A 20,656-nucleotide genomic window follows, 5' to 3' on the forward strand; every position below is an offset into this window, starting at 1 on the left:
AGACGGAGTCTCGCTCTGTCGCCCAGGCTGGAGTGCTGTGGCACGATCTCGGCTCACTGCAAGCTCCGCCTCCCGGGTTCCCGCCATTCTCCTGCCTCAGCCTCCCGAGTAGCTGGGACTACAGGTGCCGCCACCTCACCCGGCTAGTACAGCTATTTTAAAAGGCTGAAAATCAATCACTAATCTAATAATCTTGAAAAATTAAGAATTAAACAACATAAACACACAGAAATGAAGAAAGAAGCAAATATTAAACATACCAAAGAAATTAATGGAATAAAAATTATGAATTGCAGATGCTTTAAAAAGCCAAAATTTGCACTTTAGAAAAGATAAAAATTAATTATTATTTTAAAATTTATTTATATCACTTTTGCCTTCTTTCCATACAATGAAAGGAACATAGAATGCTTGAACTTCATATGTCTCTTCTAAAAATAAATTCTTGGAGAGAAAAAACAGAAAGAACAAAAAGAGAAGACACAGCTAGTATCAGTAATTACGTGGTTCTGTTTCCGTCAACTGGATTCTGAAGCTGAAAAAAAACCTTGCACTCATGTAAAACACAAAAATTATTTCCTTGTGGTATGCATAAATGTGAAAGGAAAATAAATGGTTTATGAGCAATTATTTTTAAAGCCTTCATAACACTGGGATAATGAATAATATTTTCCCAAAGTACACAAAAATCTCTAACCCAAATGAAAACATTAAAATGTCAGATTATATAAAAATTGAGAATGTTATAAATACTTTAAGAATGTGAACAGCAAGCCATAAAAAAAAGCAGGAAAAGAGATAAAGACCCACTATCAGTCAATAATAAAGACAAAGATAACCTCGTTAAGAAAAAGTCAGAACATTAGGAAGGATACATCTGAATAGGCAATAAACGTATAAAAATTTCTTAAAGTTAGAAACAAATATAAATTAAAACCCAAATAAGAAGCCACATGCTTAAAATTCAAAAGTTTGACAAGGGCATTTATTGGCAAAGATATGGTACCACTATTCAGCATTGTGTATTAAATCAAAGATACTCATATTCTATAACAATTCCACTCCTAGGTATATAACCAACTGATGTACCTTCACATATGCTTTAATATATGTGTTCAAAATGTTCACAGTTTGAACACATTAGCCCCAAATTGGAAACAACACAAAGGTACCACAATAGGAGAATGGAAAAATAAATTGTGATACGTTCATACAATGAAATACTATATGACAATAAATTACTGTTTTTACACCTGATAATGTGGATTAATAGCACAAACATAGTAATAATCTAAAAAGCCAGAAACAAAATCATACACAAAATATGAGTAAGTTCATATATTTTTTCAAAGGAGAAATCTAAACTATAGGGTTTTGGGAGTCATCCTTAGAAGGTAAAGAAGAAAAACAGGCTGGGTGCAGTGGCTCACACCTGTAATCCCAGCACTTTGGGAGGCCGAGGCAGGGGGATCACGAGGTCAGGAGTTCGAGACCAGCCTGGCCAGCGTGGTGAAACCCCATCTCTGCTAAAAATACCAAAAATTAGCTGGGCATGGTGGCACGTGCCCATTGTCCCAGCTACTCAGGAGGCTGAGGCAGGAGAATTGCTTGAACCCGATAGGCAGAGGTCACAGTGAGTGGAGATCATGCCATTGTACTTCAGCCTGAGCGACAGAGTCAGACTCCGTCTCAAAAAATAAAATAAAATAAAATAAAATAATATCAACAAATGATTTTATTTTAAAAAAGAGGATGGGTTAGCGATTAGGGGACAGAAAGAAACTTGTGACTGGGTAAGGGCACAATGGGGGCTTCTAGGTGCTATTTCTTTACATGAGTGTGGTAGCCCCATGGCTGTTTGCTTTATAATAATTAGCCTATAGATTTATGTTGAATGTTCTTTTTCTGCATGTGCCTTATATTTTACAATAAAAGGAAAATTAAAAAGTCATAGCTGCTCCCCCCACCCTTCTTGAAACCAAGAGAATGAATGATCTAAACAGACCAAGCTGCCCCCCACCCATCTGATAAAAGGGAAATAGCATGCCTGAATCAAGGGCTGCTTGTAAGTTAATGACAAATTTCTTTTTTTTCCCTCTAATTCCTAAGGTGCGCTGTTGGTTTGAGTCTCCTTCATTGGCAGATTGGAGAAAATGACAGTTCCAAACTGGAAACCCCTAGTCTTGGAAATCCATGTGGAGTTCAAATATGAGGAAATTTCACAGATCTCTAACACTGTTAATTTTTTTTTCTTGTTTTTAAAACTCCCCTCTCCCCAGCCTCAGTGTACATGCCCAGTGTTCTAACGTGCTACTAACAACTCATCAGAGGTTCTGTTACATCCTAGAACTAAGTCGAGTTTCAGCATCTAAACCCTTATTGTCAGAATCATCTATTTATCTTTGTTTTATACTAAATCTATGACTGATCTCTTTCATGAGTTCACTGTGTTGTAGGAAATCTTTTGTGCCCCAGATTAAAGCATTGTAATCTTATTTGGCAGCACAATTTTATATCAAATCACAGTCCTGAGTATTCTGGGCTTGCTAGCCCTTTTCACTGTTAAGGCTTCTCTGAGTTTTATGCTGGTAACGGGCTCAGAATCAGTACATTCGCCAGTGCCCCAATGATCTACAGGGCTACACAAGCCCTTGAATCAAAGCTTTGAGTTTCATGTCACTCTGACTCAAACTGCTCCAGCCGAGAGGCAGCTTAGTTTTTAGATTTTTTTCCAGTTAGTGCATCCAGCACCAGCAGATCTTAAAAATTATGACCCAAAGTGAAAGCAAATCATCACACTGATTGAGAAGGCTCTGTAGGACTTGGCTTCCTTTGCTCCGAAGCTCCCTGTTACACATTAGGCTTCAGCCACGCTGGCTTCTTCCCCGAGCATATTCACATAAATATCCACTGGGCTCACCGCCTCACATCCTTCACATTTTTGCTCCACTCCACCTTCTTCAAGTAGCAAATTCCTTAACCAAATAACTTAAACATGCAACTATCACCCTCACTAGACCCTTCCTGTCCTCTTGTTCTACTGAACTGTTCTCCATAGCACGTACTATTGTTTGACATACTCTGTATTTACTTGTTTATTATGGTTTCCTTCCACTATAAAGTATTTGTCACTGCAAGTCATTTTGCTCTATTTCTTTTTTCACTTATGTGTTCATACCACAAAAAACTGTGACTGACCCATAGTAAACTGGTGACTGGCAAACATGTTACATTAATGAAATATACTTTTCATGAAGAATTTATAGAAGTAAACCTTCTCTTTATAAAAACACTTATTTTCAATTCTAATATTAAAAGAATAACTTTGAATGGATTTTATAGGATATTTTGTTTTGTGCAAGCTAGTCACCCGATTATATACACATGATGATCCTTGGTGCTTTTCTTCTCAGGTTTAGGCATTCGAGAGCCCTTGGGACATATAGATTTTTATCCAAATGGAGGAAGGAAACAACCTGGCTGTCCTAAATCAATTTTCTCAGGTATACTGATAGTATTTTTGAATGAATTATATAATATTTGAAATGACGGAAGAAAATAACTTACTTTCCCCCTCTTCATCTGTAGGCAGTGTTTTGATTTCATCACCATTGCCCGTGACTCAGGAGAGTTATTGGTTAACAGTGATTTAATTTGACCATGCTTAGTTCATAAAGATTACCAGTAGACGTCCATTTGGTCATGGATGAGACCTCTTATATTTTTAATAATTTTAGTTCATCATTTTAAACATTAGGAGAAGTTGTAAGTCACTGAGGAAGCACATGTAGCTAAAGTATCATATAATAACACTGTGATCTCAGGATTTAATCTTAACCATCACAATATTACTGTACAAAGACAAATTTAAAATCTCTTGACACTTGATTGTTCTGTACATAAAGATAGCCGAGCAGCTTCCCCAGGTGTGGAATTTGGTTCACGTCAGAGCCATTGCAAGAAATGTTCTCAGGTCCACAACGGCAGCTGGTCAAACAACACGTGACCAAAGGCCACTGTAGCTAAAGAAGTTTGGTGAAAAGCATGAGGATGTGCAAGGTTGGAAAAGGGGTTGGAAAAGAAAAGAAAGGTAATAAAGTTTTAATGTCACCTGGTTTCATGGTCATCTTTGTCATTAGGTGGAAACGTTAGGAGTACAGGATTAGAAGGAAAAGATGTGTACACTAGTGATTAAGTATAGTAGCATTGTGTAGAGCTTGTGAAACACTGAAATGAAACATTTTTGCTGTGTTAATTATTACTTTAAAATTTTATTATAAATCTCATGCAAAAGACATACTACATTTAAGTTTTCATTGGTACTATTTGTTTAGTGGTTTGACATAAAACTGTATTATAGTCAGTAATATTCATAAGGTACATAGTATTTAGCAAAACTTCATCTTTACTTTGTTTTTAAATGTACTTGAACATGGATTAATACATCTACAGTTCTTTGCTTTTTTTTTTTTAACTCTTAAGGAATTAAATTCATTAAATGCAACCACGAGAGAGCAGTTCACTTGTTCATGGCATCTTTGGAAACAAACTGCAATTTTATTTCATTTCCTTGTCATTCATACAAAGATTACAAGACTAGCTTATGTGTGGACTGTGACAGTTTTAAGGAAAAATCATGTCCTTGGCTGGGTAAGAGAGATTATTATAGTTACTATCATTCTTATTTAATATGAATAACATAATTTTTAGTATTTTCTGCTGGAAGCTAAACTGTGTACTCTGTTTACTTGTTAATACATGACCATTTTATGGAAAAATTATCTGTAGAGATGTGGTACAGAGTAAATATATCATTCCCTACTAAACATTTTAAATATATTTAATGAAAGGAACATGATCAACTGCCTTTTTATGTTCAGTATAGTGGGCAGATTAGGTGGCTTTATAATGATCCTTGTTTCTGATGTACAAAAATATCTAACTATCATCCAACTATATTTTCACTTAAAGAAAGAAACTTGCACAGTCTTGGCAACGCCGAGGTGTGGTTTTTTTGTTTGTTTGTTTTTGTTTTGTTTTTTGGAGGTCTTAGGAACAAGTGAAGAGGTATGAGCCATGGTTAGCTTCTTATTTGCTATCAGCAAGTAGACATGAAACATGGTTACATGGTTCACACCTTCTAAATGGATAAAGCTTGCTAAGAGCAGTTCAGTATTGCTACTTCTGATAACTAAAACCTGCCAATAGGAAATTATAGAGAAAAAAATCCACATAAAAATATAATATTGGAACTGGAAAGAATTTCAGAGGCTGTTTACTCAGGGTTTTTCAAAGAGAGCACCAGATCCAAGCATGCAGTGAGCATGTAAACATCTGGTCAGTATCGTGGCAGAATTCTCCAGAGATGTTTCCAAAGCCAAAGGGGTTCAAGGAATGGGTAGTGATTACAAAGGCTAAATTAAACCAAACTCTGAAGCACGATTAGCACACATTGAGAACACCCTAGGAAGGGGATGCACCGTTCAGGCATTGCCAATTTGATTTTTCTCATAGGCCTTTCTGTCTGTAAGACATCATGTGGGATTAGTTTTCTTCAGACCTCCTGTTGTGGATTGCTTTTCTGGTCCCATCCTTCTTCCATGTAATGAGAAAATTGTAACCCAGAGTGAATATATAAATTACATAAAGGCATAAGTTAGAACTTGAGTAAAACCTCTGAATTCTTAATTTACTATTCTTTCTACCATATGCAAATCTCAAATTTGGAGGTAGCAATATGGGAACAAAGAAATACATGAAGCATATTAAATATATATTAATATAAAGTTTATTTTATAAGTATTTTTATCAATATATCCACATATTATAATAAATATGCTACATGCACACATACTATATTTATCTGAAATATGTATATTATATGCACAATATATAGTACATGTAAAGTATACCTATACTTATATATATAATATATATATAATGTATGCACACGCATGCCATATCTGTATGTATTATATGTATTGGAGAATTAGGGATCTATACTCATGGAGCTATATTGTATGTTTAAGTTTTATGTAGTCAATTTACTCTGCTGAATTTATTAGAAAGAATTACAGGTAAAATTCTGAATTTATAACAGTAAAACTTCTACAAATGGACTATAGCCATATGGATGGAATATGCTAAGCTCTGATAAGATTTTGAGGGAGCAGATTTATTTGTGAATCCTGAATTTAAGAGTTGTTTTTGTAATTAAAATAAATGGAATGCTGCATTATTTGAAAAAAATGCTTTTTAAGCTATCAAAATCCACGACGATCATGATGATGATTATACACACTGATCTTTTAGTTACTTTAGTGATTTGACACTTTTGTTATTTGATGGAAATCCAATTTCTAATGTTCTATTTCTCAAATCTCAGGTTATCAAGCCAAGCTATTTAAAGATGTTTTGAAAGAAAGGATAAAAGGAGGACCTGTTAGGACCACTGTGTTTTTGGATACTAGTGGCATATATCCATTCTGTAGTAAGTTAACACTTTTAACAAATAAACAAATTTTTAGTTTTTTTACACTAATCTACATTTGATTCAAAGTGTTCTTTGCACCCACTCAAATTCCATTATGTTCTTTCAGGCAAATTTAAAATTTGCTATAGCCAGTGGGACAAATTCAACTAAGGACTTGATCTTTTTTTAGATAAAATGGAGAGATGCTTGGGTAATATTTTCACAAAGAAACAATCAAGGTTGCACTCCTTCATCCTAAATTTACATATTGCCCTTTTCACCTCTAGAGTTATTTTGGCATATAACATATTAAGGAGCCATATATATATATAGTATGAACACCTATTTGGAAACCAAAACTAGATTATTAATATATAAATATAAAAAAGGACAAGAAAGTAGTAATCCTCATAATACATTCAGAGTTAGACAAGAGGAGAAAACTTGTAGAACAAGAGAGAATCTCATAGAAATATAATAAATCATTAGATTTATAAGGAAGTATTAAAGCAAAATTATTCTGTTTGGAAATGAAAAACTAGAAGTGGTTTGCAAATAAAATGAGTCCTTTTATGTGAAGAATCTTATGGAGGAAGTTTTGAATGACTGTCATTAATTTTTATTACTGAGAGATAAGTACTTAAAATAGATTCTCATAAAATATTTTAGGTCAGTCATTTTTAATGTCTTCCAGTCACAGTCACTACCAACTTCAATATATTATTCTTCAAACATTAGTGATGTGTCCTATCAAACAGAATTGGAGCTGTCCATTTTTCAAATTAAAAATTTTATTGAGTTAATCTTATTAATTTTAGATTTACATGTAGACATAAGAAATAATACACAGAGATACTGTATATACTTTAGTTTCCTTAAATAATAACATTTTGCAATGCCATAGAGTAGTAGACATTGGTACAATCCACCCATCTTAATCGGATTTCCCTATACACCTGCCTGTGTGTGTGACTATATGTGTATTTGGCTCCATACAAAATAGTCACATTTATAGGGCTCTGTATCTACCACCACAGCGAAGACACTGAACAGTTCATCACCCCAAGGAATCTTTGTGTTGTGCCTTTATAACTACGTACCCCATCCCCCAACCTGTTGGTTTCCAATCCCTGGCATCCATTCATACATTTCTAGAACTTTGTTATTTCAAGATTGTTATGTAAAGAGAATCATCCAGCATGTAACCTTTTAAATTGACTTTTTTCATTCAGCATAGTTCCCTGGAAGTTCATCTCTGTAGCATGTATCAATGATTCACTATACTTTTAGTCACTGAGTAGTATTCCATAGTAATATATCCAGAGACATGATATAGATATCAATATATATCGATCTATCTATCCATCCTTAGGGATAGAGATATATTCCCATGGAATACTACTCACTGACTAAAGGTATAGTGAATCATTGATACATGCTACAGGGATGAACCTCCAGGGAATTATGCTGAGTGAGATTTTATATATATATATATATATATATATAAAAATACATATATCTCTATATTATATATCTATATTATATTAATATATTACATGTAATTATATATAATATATAATATGTAAATATATATCTATATTGCATCTATATATTATTGATATCTATATAGTAGATCTATTTCTATATATAATATATATAGCTATATCCATGTATATATAATATACATATATAACATATATTATGTATCATATATAATAGATATATATAAAGATATATTACTATATATTAATATATATGATACTATATAGTAATATATCTTTTATATAACTATATATTACATATATATCTATAGGGATATATATCTATAGATACTATTTATGGAATATACATATACATTTCCATAGATATAGGATGTACCACCATTTGTTTAACCAGTCACCTGTTGAAGAGCAGCTGGGATGTTTTTAGATTTTGGCTATGACAAATCAAGCTGCTTGAATATTGTGTATTAGTTTTTGTGTGAGTATGTCTTCATTATCTGTCATAAATTCCCAGGAGTGTTATTGCTGGGACAGAAACTAATTGCACATTTAGCTTTGAAAAAATTTGACCTTTTTTTTTGGAGTGACTATACCTCTTTACATTATCCCAATTAAAATATAAGTGATCTAATTTTTCTGATTTTTTTTCGAATTTGGTGTCATTATTTTAAAAATTCTTATGCATTCTGACAAGCATACAGTGATACTTCAGTGGTTTTAGTATTCATTGCCCTGATGACTACGAATGTTGACTATTTCTTCTACTTATCATCTTTGCTGAAATGTATATTCATGTCTTTTGGACATTTTTCAATTGGGCTTTTTTTCTAAGCTGTTGACTTTTGATAATTCTTTATATAATTTCTAAACTAGTCCTTGTCAATATTTGATCTACAAATATTTTCTTACAGTTTGTAACTTGTCTTCTTATCTGTTTCACAAAAACATTGGCAGAGAAAAAGTATTAGTTTTGATGAGGAGTAATTGATCATTATTTTCTTTTAGGTATGTATCATGCTTTAGGTGTCAAGTCTAAGAACTCTGTGTTGAGCCCTAGGTCCTGAGAGTTTTCTCCTATAACTTTTTTTCTAAAAATAATATAGTTCTATGTGTTACATTTACATCTGAAATCTATTTCTATTTAGTTTTTTTATAGCTCCAGCATCATTTGTTGACAGGTTCTCTTTTATTAAGTGCTTTTGCATCTTTATCAACAATTGGTTAAAATATATCTCTGATAGAGATATATAATATAGATATCAATATGTATCGATATATTTATTGACATATTTTTTGTACCTGTTTGTGTTGGGTCTATATTTTGATCTACATACTTTTTTCATTTATGTATGTGTTCATTTCTTTTTCTAGTACCACATAGCATTTAATTAATGTAGCTATATAGTAAGCATTAACATCAAGTAGACTGATTATTTCCTCTTCATTCTTCTTTGTCATGATTATTTTAGATCTTCTAGTGTATGTGCATTTCAATATAAATTTTAGCATAACCTTGTGTATATCTGCAAAAATTTGTCTGAGGTTTCAACAGAAATTACATTAAACATATCTTTCAATTTGGGGAGAGCTGATATCTTTACCATGCTGAATATTCTAATTCATGAATATGATATGTCTTTCCATATACTTTGATTCTTTGATTTCTTCAGTCAGCATTTTATAATTTTCAACATACAGATCCTGTGCATCTTTTGTTATGTGTATACCACATATTCATTTTGGTAGTAATTCTAAAATGTATTTCTAAATTTTGGTATCTCCACATTCATTGTTAGTATATAGAAATGAGATTGCATCTGTTGTGTTGAATTTGTTTCCTGGGAACTTGCTGAATTCATTTATTGTTTCTAGGTTAAAAAAATAGATTCATTGGAATTTTCTATGTAAGCAATTATGTTTTCTGCAAATAAGAATGCCCTTATTTCTTCTATTACAATCTGTTTGCATTTAATTTTTTAAAATCTACTTATTGCAGTGGCTAGAACTTCCAGTGCTATTTTGAATAACAGTAGTAAGCACAGATACCTTTGCCTTAGAGAAAAAAAAAAAATCCAATCTTTTGCCATTAAAGCGTGATGTGACTTATAGTTTTTTTTGTAGGTACACTATAAAATTGAGTTAGTTCCCCTCTATTCCTAACTTGCCAAGAATTTTACCTCATAAATATGTGTTGGATTTTGCCATATGCTTTTTATGCATAATTGATATGATCATATAATTTTTTTCTTTAGTTTGTTGATATGTTGAGCTACATTAATTGATTCTAGAATGTTGAACAAGCTTTGCATTCCAGTAATAAATTCTACTTGGTCTTAGTGCATATTTTTAAATACATTGTTGAATTTCATTTGTTAATATTTTGTTGAGAATTTTTCTAAGTCCATAAGAGATATTTGTTAGTAGTGTTCCTTTCTTATTGTCTTTGTCTGATTTTGGCATAAGAGTAATAGTGTATTCATATTACTATAGTAATACAACATCATAAAAAAAAGTGAGCAAGTTTTCCCTTCTCTATTGTCTGTTCTGGAAGAGATCATGCAAGATTTCTGTTAATTCTTTAAATGTTTGGCAGAATTTTCCAGTGAAACCATTTGGGTCTGGAGATTTTTTGGGAGGAAGTTTTACTACAAATTTAATTTATTTAATAACTTTAGGACTACTTGGATTATCTATTTCAGCTTGGTTGAAGTTTTGTAGTTTGTGGTTTTTGGGGAATTGGTCCATTTATTTTAAGGTGTTGAATTATGAGCAGCAGGTTTTTAAAATTATCCTTTTAATGATTGCATTATCTTTAATAATGCCTTTTGTTTTATTCCTAACAGTGATTTGTGTCTTGATTCTTTTTATTTTGTCTGTCTTGCTAGACAACACGGTTTATCGATTTTATTGTTTTTTATTCAAGAATCAGATTTTTAATTTTCTATCATGTTGTTTTATTAAATTTCATTAATTTCTGCTTTGTTCTCTGTCTCTCTCTCTATATATATATATATATATATTTCTACACACACATATATATTTCTACATACACATCTTTTCTTCTACTCTATTTGGTTTTATTTTATTCTTTTTCTATTTTCTTGAGGCAGAAACAAACTATTGGCCTCAGATATTTCTTCATTTCTAATGTAATCATTTAGTCTATGAAATTTCCTCTTGTACTGCTTGAGCTGTGTCTTATGTGTTTTGATATATTGTATCTTTTTTATTCTGTTCTATGTATTTTTTAGAGAACTCTTCTTTGACCATGGGTTGTTTATAATCATGCTGTTTAATTTCCACTGTTTAGAAATTTTCCTTTTGTCTTTCTGTTACTGATCTTTAGTTTAATTTTATTATGGCTAAAAATCAAACTCTGTATAAATTTTTTAACAATGTCCTGAGGTATTTCTAGTAGTAAAGGATTGATTTCTTTAGGCTCATGCTTCATGGGTACTGGCAATACCCATTTGCATTTTTGGGTATAAAATAATATTTTGTTGGCTGATCTCAGACACCATCAAGTCATTACAGCATCAACTTAAAGTAAAAAATTCTCCTCTAAACTCAACAGGTCCAAAGTTCTAAATCTTGTTGTCTAATTCATCTAAATCAGATTTGGCTAAAGCTGTGGATATAAGTACTTGGACATAATTTTTCTTCATCTGTGAACCCGTGAATCTCAGGAATCAAATTACTTCCTCCTCAAATATAATGATGAGACAGGGATACGATACCAGTTATAGGCATTCTTGTTCAAAGAGAAGAAAAGTAGAAGAAAAATAGAGTCAACACTCCATGCAATTTTTAAATTCAGCCAGGCAAGCTCCATTTGATTTAAAGACCTGGGAATAATTCCCTGTGGTTCTTGGCTCTGCTCCCTGGGTTCATGGCTTCACATGTTGATCTCTTAGAGTCCTTCTCTCTCTCTTTCAGCCCCTTCTTCTTTAAATGTATAAATGGTAGCATATGCTTGCATCTGAGTAGTTTTTTCATCTTGCGTCTTGTTTGTAGAAATTTTCCAGGCCTCAAAACTTTCCCTCATTTTATACTCTGTTGCTTGTAGTCCAAGTTGGCACTATTTATACCACTATAACCTTCACCAAAGTCTGGTGGATCTCTGTATATGTCACAGAGAGTCATTCATTAAAAAAGAGACTCCTCATATCATTCCTAGATGATCCTGCCTCTATTATTGGCCTCTGCTGAGATGGCTAAAGGAATCTGTGAGTTATATGCCTAATATTTTCAAAGACCCTTTTGTGTGACTAAATGCTCTGATTTTAAAAATCTTTCTGAGGGAAAAGGTTGTCCCAGCTATACCCTCAGCTTTTTCTCTAGAGCTTCATTTCCCAATAATAAATTTCTTAACTTGAGCGTCTTTAGTAAACTCGCTAGGCTGAGGATTTCCCAAATTAGCAAGTCAGGATTCTTTTTAATTTAACAGTTTCATCTCAATTTCTGTCTTTCCTCACACAATTCATGATGAGCACCAAGGAGAAATCTGGCCACACTTTCAACCCCTGACTTATAAATCCCCTTGGTTCAATTTCCGATTTCTTCATTTATAATTTCTGCTTCCCACATAAATTGCAGTAAGCTACCTGCCATGATGTAGTGAGGATTCTTTTTCTACCAGTTTCCAATAATATATTTCTAATTTCCATCTGAGTCCTCAACAACAGCAAGATTAACATCCTTATTCATTCCATTAGACATCCATATTTCTCACCAACAGCCTTTTTGCAATGTGGATTTTCTCTGCCATGTTCCTTATTTCCTCCTGTGTCCTTACTAGTACATTTCTACTAACAGTTTATTCAAGGAAATCTAGGTTTTCCTATTATGTTCCTAACAATTCTCCCAGCTTCTTCTCATTTCTAATTTAGAAGCCACTTGTCCACTTGTACATGTTTTTTATAGCTATATCACATCATTTGCATCAAAATGTATATTGATTTCCTATAATGACCCTAACAAATTACCACAAATTTGGTGGCTTAAAACAACACAAATGTATTATCTTAAAGTTCGGTAGTCCAGAAGTCTAATACAGATGGAACTGTACTAAAGTCAAGGTGTTAGCAGGTGCATTCCTTTCTGGAGGCTTAGGGGAGAATATACTTTATTAACTTTTCCAGCTCTAGAAATCGTTCGTATTCCTTGGCTTGTGGCCTTTTCATTCATGTTAGTGGACTGAGTCTTCATGTTATATCATTTTGACCCTTCTTCTGCACCACGTCTCTTTTTCTGATTCCCTTCTTTTGTCTTCCTCTTCCTCTTTTAAAGCCCCTTGTGATTACATTGGGTCCACCTGGGTAATTCAATATAATGTCACTATTTTAAGAACAGCTGGTTAGCAACTCTAATTTTATTTGCAATCTTAATTATCCTTTGCTATGTAAGATAACATACTTGTAGGTTCCAGGGATTAGGACAAGGATATATTTGGGGAAGCCTACAACAATTATAATATGCATACATTATTTATCATTGTTTAGTGATTCCAACATTTAACCATTTCAAGTAAAATGTAGAAACCTCACTTCCATGTAGGCTTGTTTATACTCCCTGCTTTTAATTATCATGATTTTGAATATCAGATTGTGTAATAGTTTTTGTTTCATTCCTTAACATTTACAAAATCAATGAGAAAAAAACCTATTGTATGTACCCATATTTATTCTTTTCCCATTGTTCATTCTTTCTTCATAATGATTCATGAGTATTTCAGCAATTCCTTTCTGTATGAAGAAATTACTTCTGACAATCTCTAAGGATAACTCTGCTAGTGAGACTTGTTTTTTACTGTTTCTTTGTCTGAGAATGTCTCTATTTCCCCTTCATTCTCAAAGGACAGTTTTGTTGGATGTAAGATTTGAGGTTGGCAGTTATTTTCTTTCAGCACTTGAAAAATGTAATATTTTCTTTTGACCTCTATGACTTTCAGATGTGAAATCCATATGATTCAAATTGGTGTTCTGTAGGTAACACATCATTTCCTTCTGGCTGCTTTCAAGACTTTTATTTCTTTTTTTTTTACTTTTGCAGTTTTATTATGATGTGTCTTGGTTAGAATTTCATGAGGTTTATTATATTTCAGGTTCACTTAGCTTTTTCAATCTGTGTTTTTTTTTCCCACCAAATTTAGAAAGTTTTCAGCCATCATGTCACAGCCCCACACTCTCTTCTCTTTCTGACACTCTAATAGCACAAATATTACATCTTTTATTATAGTCCCACAGATCCCTGAGGCTTTGTTCATTTATTTTTCTCCATCTTTTTCTCTCTGTCATTAAGATTGATTGGCCCTCAAGTTCACTGATTTTTTCTTTTATTATCTCCACTCACTATTGAGTATATCCTGTGAGTTTTGTATCTGCAATTGTATTTTTTGTTTCTGTAATTTTAGAAGTCCAATGCACTATTCATTGCACAATGCACCTTTGCTTCTGTAATTTCATTTTTTCTTTTACAACTTTTTTTCTTTGCTGAGGTTTTAATTCTTTTCTCATTTTTTTCAAGAGACATGTTAACTTTGAATCATTATTGTGATGGCTCCTTTAAAATAAATGTCAGATAATCTCAGCATTGAATTTATCTCAGGGTTAGCATCAGGTAATTTTCTTAACAATGTTGTGATTTTCTTTGTTCTTGGTATTTTGGGCAATTTTTGATCATATCCTGGACATTGTATCTCTTGTGTCAAAATCTGAGTTCTATTTAAATCTTTTATTTTAGCAGGCAGTTCCCCTGTTAGGTGTTGGCTTTAGATAATCTAAGGCTATGATTTTTAGTTGCGTAAAACTTTCGGGGCTATCATATTTTCTCAGTAACTAACTTATTTTTTTTTGCTTTTTATGCATTTATACATGAATATAGATCTTGCTTCACAAACTTTTATCGGACTCTGTCACAGCTACAAGTTATCTCATAGAGCCTTTGAATCTTTTTTCTTCTTTTCTATCTTCAATATTATATCCTGTAGTATTTTACTTCCATTTCTCATTTAATAATACATATTAATTATAAATAGTATCATCAAATACTTCCTTATATTTACCAATTTCAGTTGTCTACATTTTGTCTTATCCTCTCATTCAACTCCTTCCTTCTGGGTTTAACTATTTTCTTGCCAAGGTATATCCTAATAGTAGCTTTTCAATAGTAGTCTCTCTCAGTCTTTTTCTTTTTCTTTTTTCTTTTTTTTTTTTTTTGCCTTTCCTGAAAATGTCCTTATCCTTCCCTCACTCAGGAATGAAAAGATAGTTTAGGACAGAATTCTATATTGAAAGTTTACATGCTCAGCACATTGAAAATATGAATTCTCTTGTTTTCAGATACATTTTTTTCATTTATCTTCAATCTAATTTTTCCATGAAGATAATCTATCATTTCATCAGACTGAATGTATTCATTGATTTATTTTTTTATATTGTTATTTTCCAGTCTCAATGGTTTGTTCGAGTCTGGATTAAAAATTAATTAAAGAAAACTATTTGTGCTATTTCAAAATAGAGATTCATGTCTATCTTTGATATAGAAAACTCTCAGAAATCAGCTCTTCTTCAAAGTTCCCCTTCAGAGCAAGTCAGATTTTCTTTTTTCAGAACCATATTACCACAATCCTGAAGCATTTTAATGTAAATTTGTGGGAGTCTTTTAACATGTAACTAGTGTAAACTTAAATTTCATGTTTCCTGGAGTTTTATTTAATCTCAAGAAACAATTTATGTTTTCACCTAAGACTCACACTGAAAAAGTAGGAAGAATTTTCCTAGTTCCTCTTTCAATGGTGGGTCAGGGAATTTCAATTATAAGGTTCATGGCTCTGTGCAGGGAGCTCCATTTCAGCTTTGTCCTTTAACATCATGTCTCCTGTTCCTGCATGGAGGTTGACAGTTCAGCCTCCATCTTCGTGCCACAACAGGCTCTGAAGTCCCAGAGGGGTCCAGGGCTTCAGTTCTTCTGGCCTTGGTGCTAATTTCTCTTTGTTTCTGCTTTCTGACACTTCCCCTTCCTTCTTCTGAGTTGGTTGCATATTGAAACATGGATTGTACACGTAGCATTTTCATGTACTTATAGTGGGAGGGTGCTTAATCTGTAACATCTCAATATTCTATGCTGTCAGAAATCATCTGAGCAAGCCTGAATGCCCATTTTTATGGGCAAGGTGAATCAAAGTACCTTGCCTAAGGCTGTGAAGTAACTTCAAAGTGAGAAGTGCGTATTTATACCTCTTGTGTCAGAAATGGGGAAAATCCAATTATAAATCCATTGTGTTCTAGGAGGTGGGTGCACCAAACTTGGGATAACTCCCATAGTCAAAATTTCCTGTACAGGCCTGGCAACATATAGAAGTGAGTTCAGCATCCTTGCCTGTGAAAGATATACTCTACCAAAGTTTAGTAAAGGCAATTTGAATAAGAACTGCTATGAACTTACCTTATATATGTATATATTTCACAGTCATTCTTGAACAGCCAGTGAAATTAGGAATTACGTTTGGCAAGCAATAGCTGGTACTATTAATCAGATAATTAAGAAATCTTCTCATATTTACCTTAGATCTGCTATTGAAAAGTAAAAGTTGCTTAATTGGCCTAATTTCTGGAAAGTTTTGGTTTTCAGACCAGCTAGTATTTAGGAGCTATTTGTTCAATACTTCACCATAACCATTACTGGCTAGCAGGCTTTTTCATCTCTCATGTTTAAGAGTAATCAAAAATTGACAAACAAAAGGTAAAATATATTACCCATTTACCAAATGAGTCCTCTCAGTAATATTATTTGCATATGTAATATAAGCCTAGATTATATATCTATCTATACATACACACACATATTTATACACACACACACACACACCCCCATATATATATCTGAATATGTACCAAAACCAAAAAATTAAAAAATAATGTGAGTTGCATTCTACATTTTTATTTTGTAGCCTATTATTTCATTCTCAGTATAACTGTTCCGGATAAAACTGTGATGGATGGCTTTTTTTCATTTAAATTATTAAACCAGCTTGGAATGATTGAAGAGGCAAGGTTTTATAAGTAAGTAAAATTTACTATTTTCCTCTCTCATGTATTCAATGTTTGCTTTCTTCAGTATCCCATCCAACAGATAATTTAAAGAGTATAGTTTATTTTTAATCCAGAGAGTCTTAAAATGCTAAATATTAAAAGGATCTCATGTGTTATATTCTAATTCCTTTATTTTACAGAGAAAGATAACATATGTTAAAGACGCTCCCTTACTCTAAACAACTAGTGACTTTAAAAGTTATAGGAGTATCAGGAGATGGAGACCATCCTGGCTAACATGGTGAAACCCCATCTCTACTAAAAATTCAAAAACATTAGCTGGGCATGGTGGCACATACCTGTAGTTCCAGCTACTCAGGAGGCTGAGGCAAGATAATCGCTTGAACCCAGGAGGTGGAGGTTGCAGTGAGCCAAGATCATGCCACTGCACTCCAGACTAGGTGACAGAGCAAGAATCCATCTCCAAAAATAAATGAATAAATAAATAAATAAATAAATAAATAAATAAATAAATAAAATAAGTTAAAGAGTAAAAGACGACTTTGTTTCTTTCTCTCTCTTTTAACTCTCATTGCAGTGTTTTTCCTAACCGTATTGCCTTCTAATTCTCTCCAGTTTTCAGGCAATATCATGTTCACAGTGATGTGAATAAATGTTTAGTGACTTCTGTAAATAGAGTGACACAATTTTAGTGTTTCAGGGAACTATTCCCACCTACAAGGCTCCCAAATAATAGGGGAGGGTTTTGTTTTTTTCTCAATCTTTTATTTAACTTTTTATGTATGTACATATGTATGTGCAAGTGTGTATACATATTTTTAAGATTATATAATTATATAAAAGAATGTTCTTGGTTTCAGCTGGTTGAATATATATTTCTGTGTTTAATAAATTCTTAAACCAGAAAATTATTTTTTTTCTTATATAAAAGAATGATATAAACTGGCACACTACTATATAGTTGTGGTTTCCAACCTGCTGTGCTAGACTTCTAACTAGCCATTAAACAATGAAACGATTTTCAAAAGGCTCACAGGCACCTATATCTAGTGATTAAAAGAAATATCAAAGTGTATTTTGTTGTGGATAGAGCAATTTGGCTTAAGTTTTGACTGATTATTGAACACATTAGGATTTCAGGAAGCATGGTTGGTATTTCCAACATTTACTGCTGTCACAGTATAGGTAGTTACAGTGCATGAATTAGCTAAATAACTAAATTATTGTGTGATGGACCTTGGACCTTGAGAATACAGTGACATCCAAACTCTGTGAGCCAGGAGAAAGTCCCTGACTACTTATTTATTTGCACATTCACCAACAATGGCAGTGAAAATATTTAATGTTATAGTATTATTAGCACAGGCAAAATCTGAAACGATATTAAAATATAAAAAGTAGCCATAGCTCGTAACAGTAGGTAAACCTTTCAAACGTTGGAATCCACAAAAAAAAATTAATGATAAGTTTGCCATAACGAAAATATAAAATACCTGTGTACTGAAGTAACATAAAGACCATTCCATCATGGGATGCCATGATTATCCTTAGCAATAATATCCTGGGTTACAAGTCCTGCAAAATTTTTAAAATTTTGGATAAACATATGTTTAATATTAGATTGTGTAAATGTAATTTTCTTAAAGTGAATAAAGACATTGCAGATGATTTAACAGTTGTATAGGACTGGTAGTGAAAGAGTAACAATTATCCGTTTTCCTTTCCCTTTTTGAACTAACCTTCAGTCACCCAAAGAAGATAAAATAAATTAAACAAAAATTCCAATCAAAATTCTTGACTTTCGTCAAGACCCATCTTTTATTGAGAGAAACTTTTTGGCCCTTTTCACCTAATTTTGAACACTGAATGTTTTGAAATAATAACTGACATTATTCCATAATTGTTCATTACTCTAAATTGCTTACAATTGTATTTATGTATGTATATACATATACATTCACACAATATCTATTGTTTGTTCTTATCAAAAACATGATTTTTGGCTATTAAATTGATTCAATTACTTATTCAAGTTATTCAGCATCAAACTTATTCAGGTATTTCTCAAAATAATGAGAATCCAAACTGATACAGACAGCATTTTGTTCCCAAGAAAGTCACAGAATACTGGAGACTCATGCATAATTGCAGCGTTTAGTAAAATGTTTTATAAAAGAAGATCACTTAATGTACTGTTGGAACACAGAGAAGAATCAAGGAAGTATTTGAAAGCAAGCCAATACAGTCAGGGAACAGAAAGGATGTAACAAAAACCTAGAGATATGAGAGTACCTGATATAGTTTGGCTGTTTGTCCCCACGCAAATCTCACCTTGAATTGTAGTAATCCCCATGTGTCAAGGATTGGACCAGGTTGAGATAATTGAATCATGGGAGTGGTTTCTCCCATACTATTCTTGTTGGTCCTGTAGGTTGCAGAAGACAAGAATTAGGGTTTGAGAACCTCCACCTAGATTTCAGAGGATGTGTGGAAATGCCTGGAGTTCCAAGCAGAAATCTGGTGCAGGGGCAGAGCCCTCATGGAGAACCTCTGCTAGGGCAGTGTGGAAGGGAAATGTGGGATTGGAGCCCTATACAGAGTTCCCACTGGGGCACTGCCTCATGGAGCTGTGAAAAAAGGGCTGCATTCCTCCAGACTCCAGATTGGTAGATCCACTGACAGCTTGCACTGTGCACCTGGAAAACCTGCAGACACCCAACGCTAGTCATGAAAGCAGCTGGAAGAGGGGCTGTACCCTGCAAAGCCATGGGGTGGAGCTGCCCAAGGCCATGTGAGCTCACCTGTTGCATCAGTGTGTCCTGGATGTGAGACGTGAGTTAAAGGGGATCATTTTGGAACTTTAAGGTTTAATGACTGTCCTATTGGATTTCAGACTTGGATGGGGCCTGTAGCCCCTTTGTTTTGGCCAATTGCTTTCATTTGGAATGGGTGTATTTACCCAATGCTTGTACCCCCATTGTATCTAGGAAATAACTAACTTGCTTTTGATTTTACAGGCTCATAGGTGGAAGGGACTAACCTTGTCTCAAATGAGACTTTGGACTTGGACTTTTGGGTTAATATTGGAATGAGTTAAGACTTTGGGGGACTGTCAGAAGGGCATAATTGTGTTTTGAAATGTGAGAAAATGAGATTTGGGAAGACCATGGTGGAATGATATGGTATAGCTCTGTGTTCCTACCCAAATCTCACCTTGAATTGTAATAATCCCCATGTGTCAAGGGCGGGACCAGGTGGAATCCTGGTTGAATCACAGGGGTGGTTTCCCCCATATTATTCTCTTGATAGTGAGTAAGTTCTCAAGAGATCTGACGGTTTTATATGGGGCCTCTCTATTTGCTTGATTCTCATTCTTCTCTCTCCTGCCACCATACAAAGTAGGTCATGTTGCTTTCCCTTCTGCCATGTTTGTAAGTTTCCTGAGGCCTCTCCAGCAATGCAGAACTGTTGAGTCAGTTAAACCTCTTTTCTTCATAAATTACCAAGTCTTTGATATTTCTCCATAGCCACATGAGAACAGACTAATACAGTATCTAAATTCAAAAACTGCACATGAACACAGGCCTAGAACAGATGTTTCAAATTTGTTCAGAAGGCAAAGAAACTGT

General features: G+C 33.4%; 1 protein-coding gene across 3 annotated transcripts in view; it reads left to right on the forward strand.

Moving 5' to 3' along the window:
- The window catches only part of LIPI (lipase I), a 103,169-nt gene that overhangs the window by 31,829 nt on the left and 50,684 nt on the right, over window positions 1-20,656 (forward strand). Inside the window, exons 5-8 of one of the 3 annotated variants that reach the window (XM_025380132.1) lie at window positions 3,414-3,503; window positions 4,588-4,650; window positions 6,386-6,490; window positions 16,925-17,036. In XM_025380132.1, the coding sequence (XP_025235917.1) occupies window positions 3,414-3,503; window positions 4,588-4,650; window positions 6,386-6,490; window positions 16,925-17,036 (370 nt within the window). Of the gene's footprint in view, window positions 1-3,413; window positions 3,504-4,482; window positions 4,651-6,385; window positions 6,491-16,924; window positions 17,037-20,656 lie in introns of all 3 variants that reach the window. The other 2 variants (XM_025380130.1, XM_025380131.1) reach the window with 2 other exon arrangements.

Source organism: Theropithecus gelada, chromosome 3 (assembly GCF_003255815.1).
Source record: "Theropithecus gelada isolate Dixy chromosome 3, Tgel_1.0, whole genome shotgun sequence".
Taxonomy (NCBI): domain Eukaryota; kingdom Metazoa; phylum Chordata; class Mammalia; order Primates; family Cercopithecidae; genus Theropithecus; species Theropithecus gelada.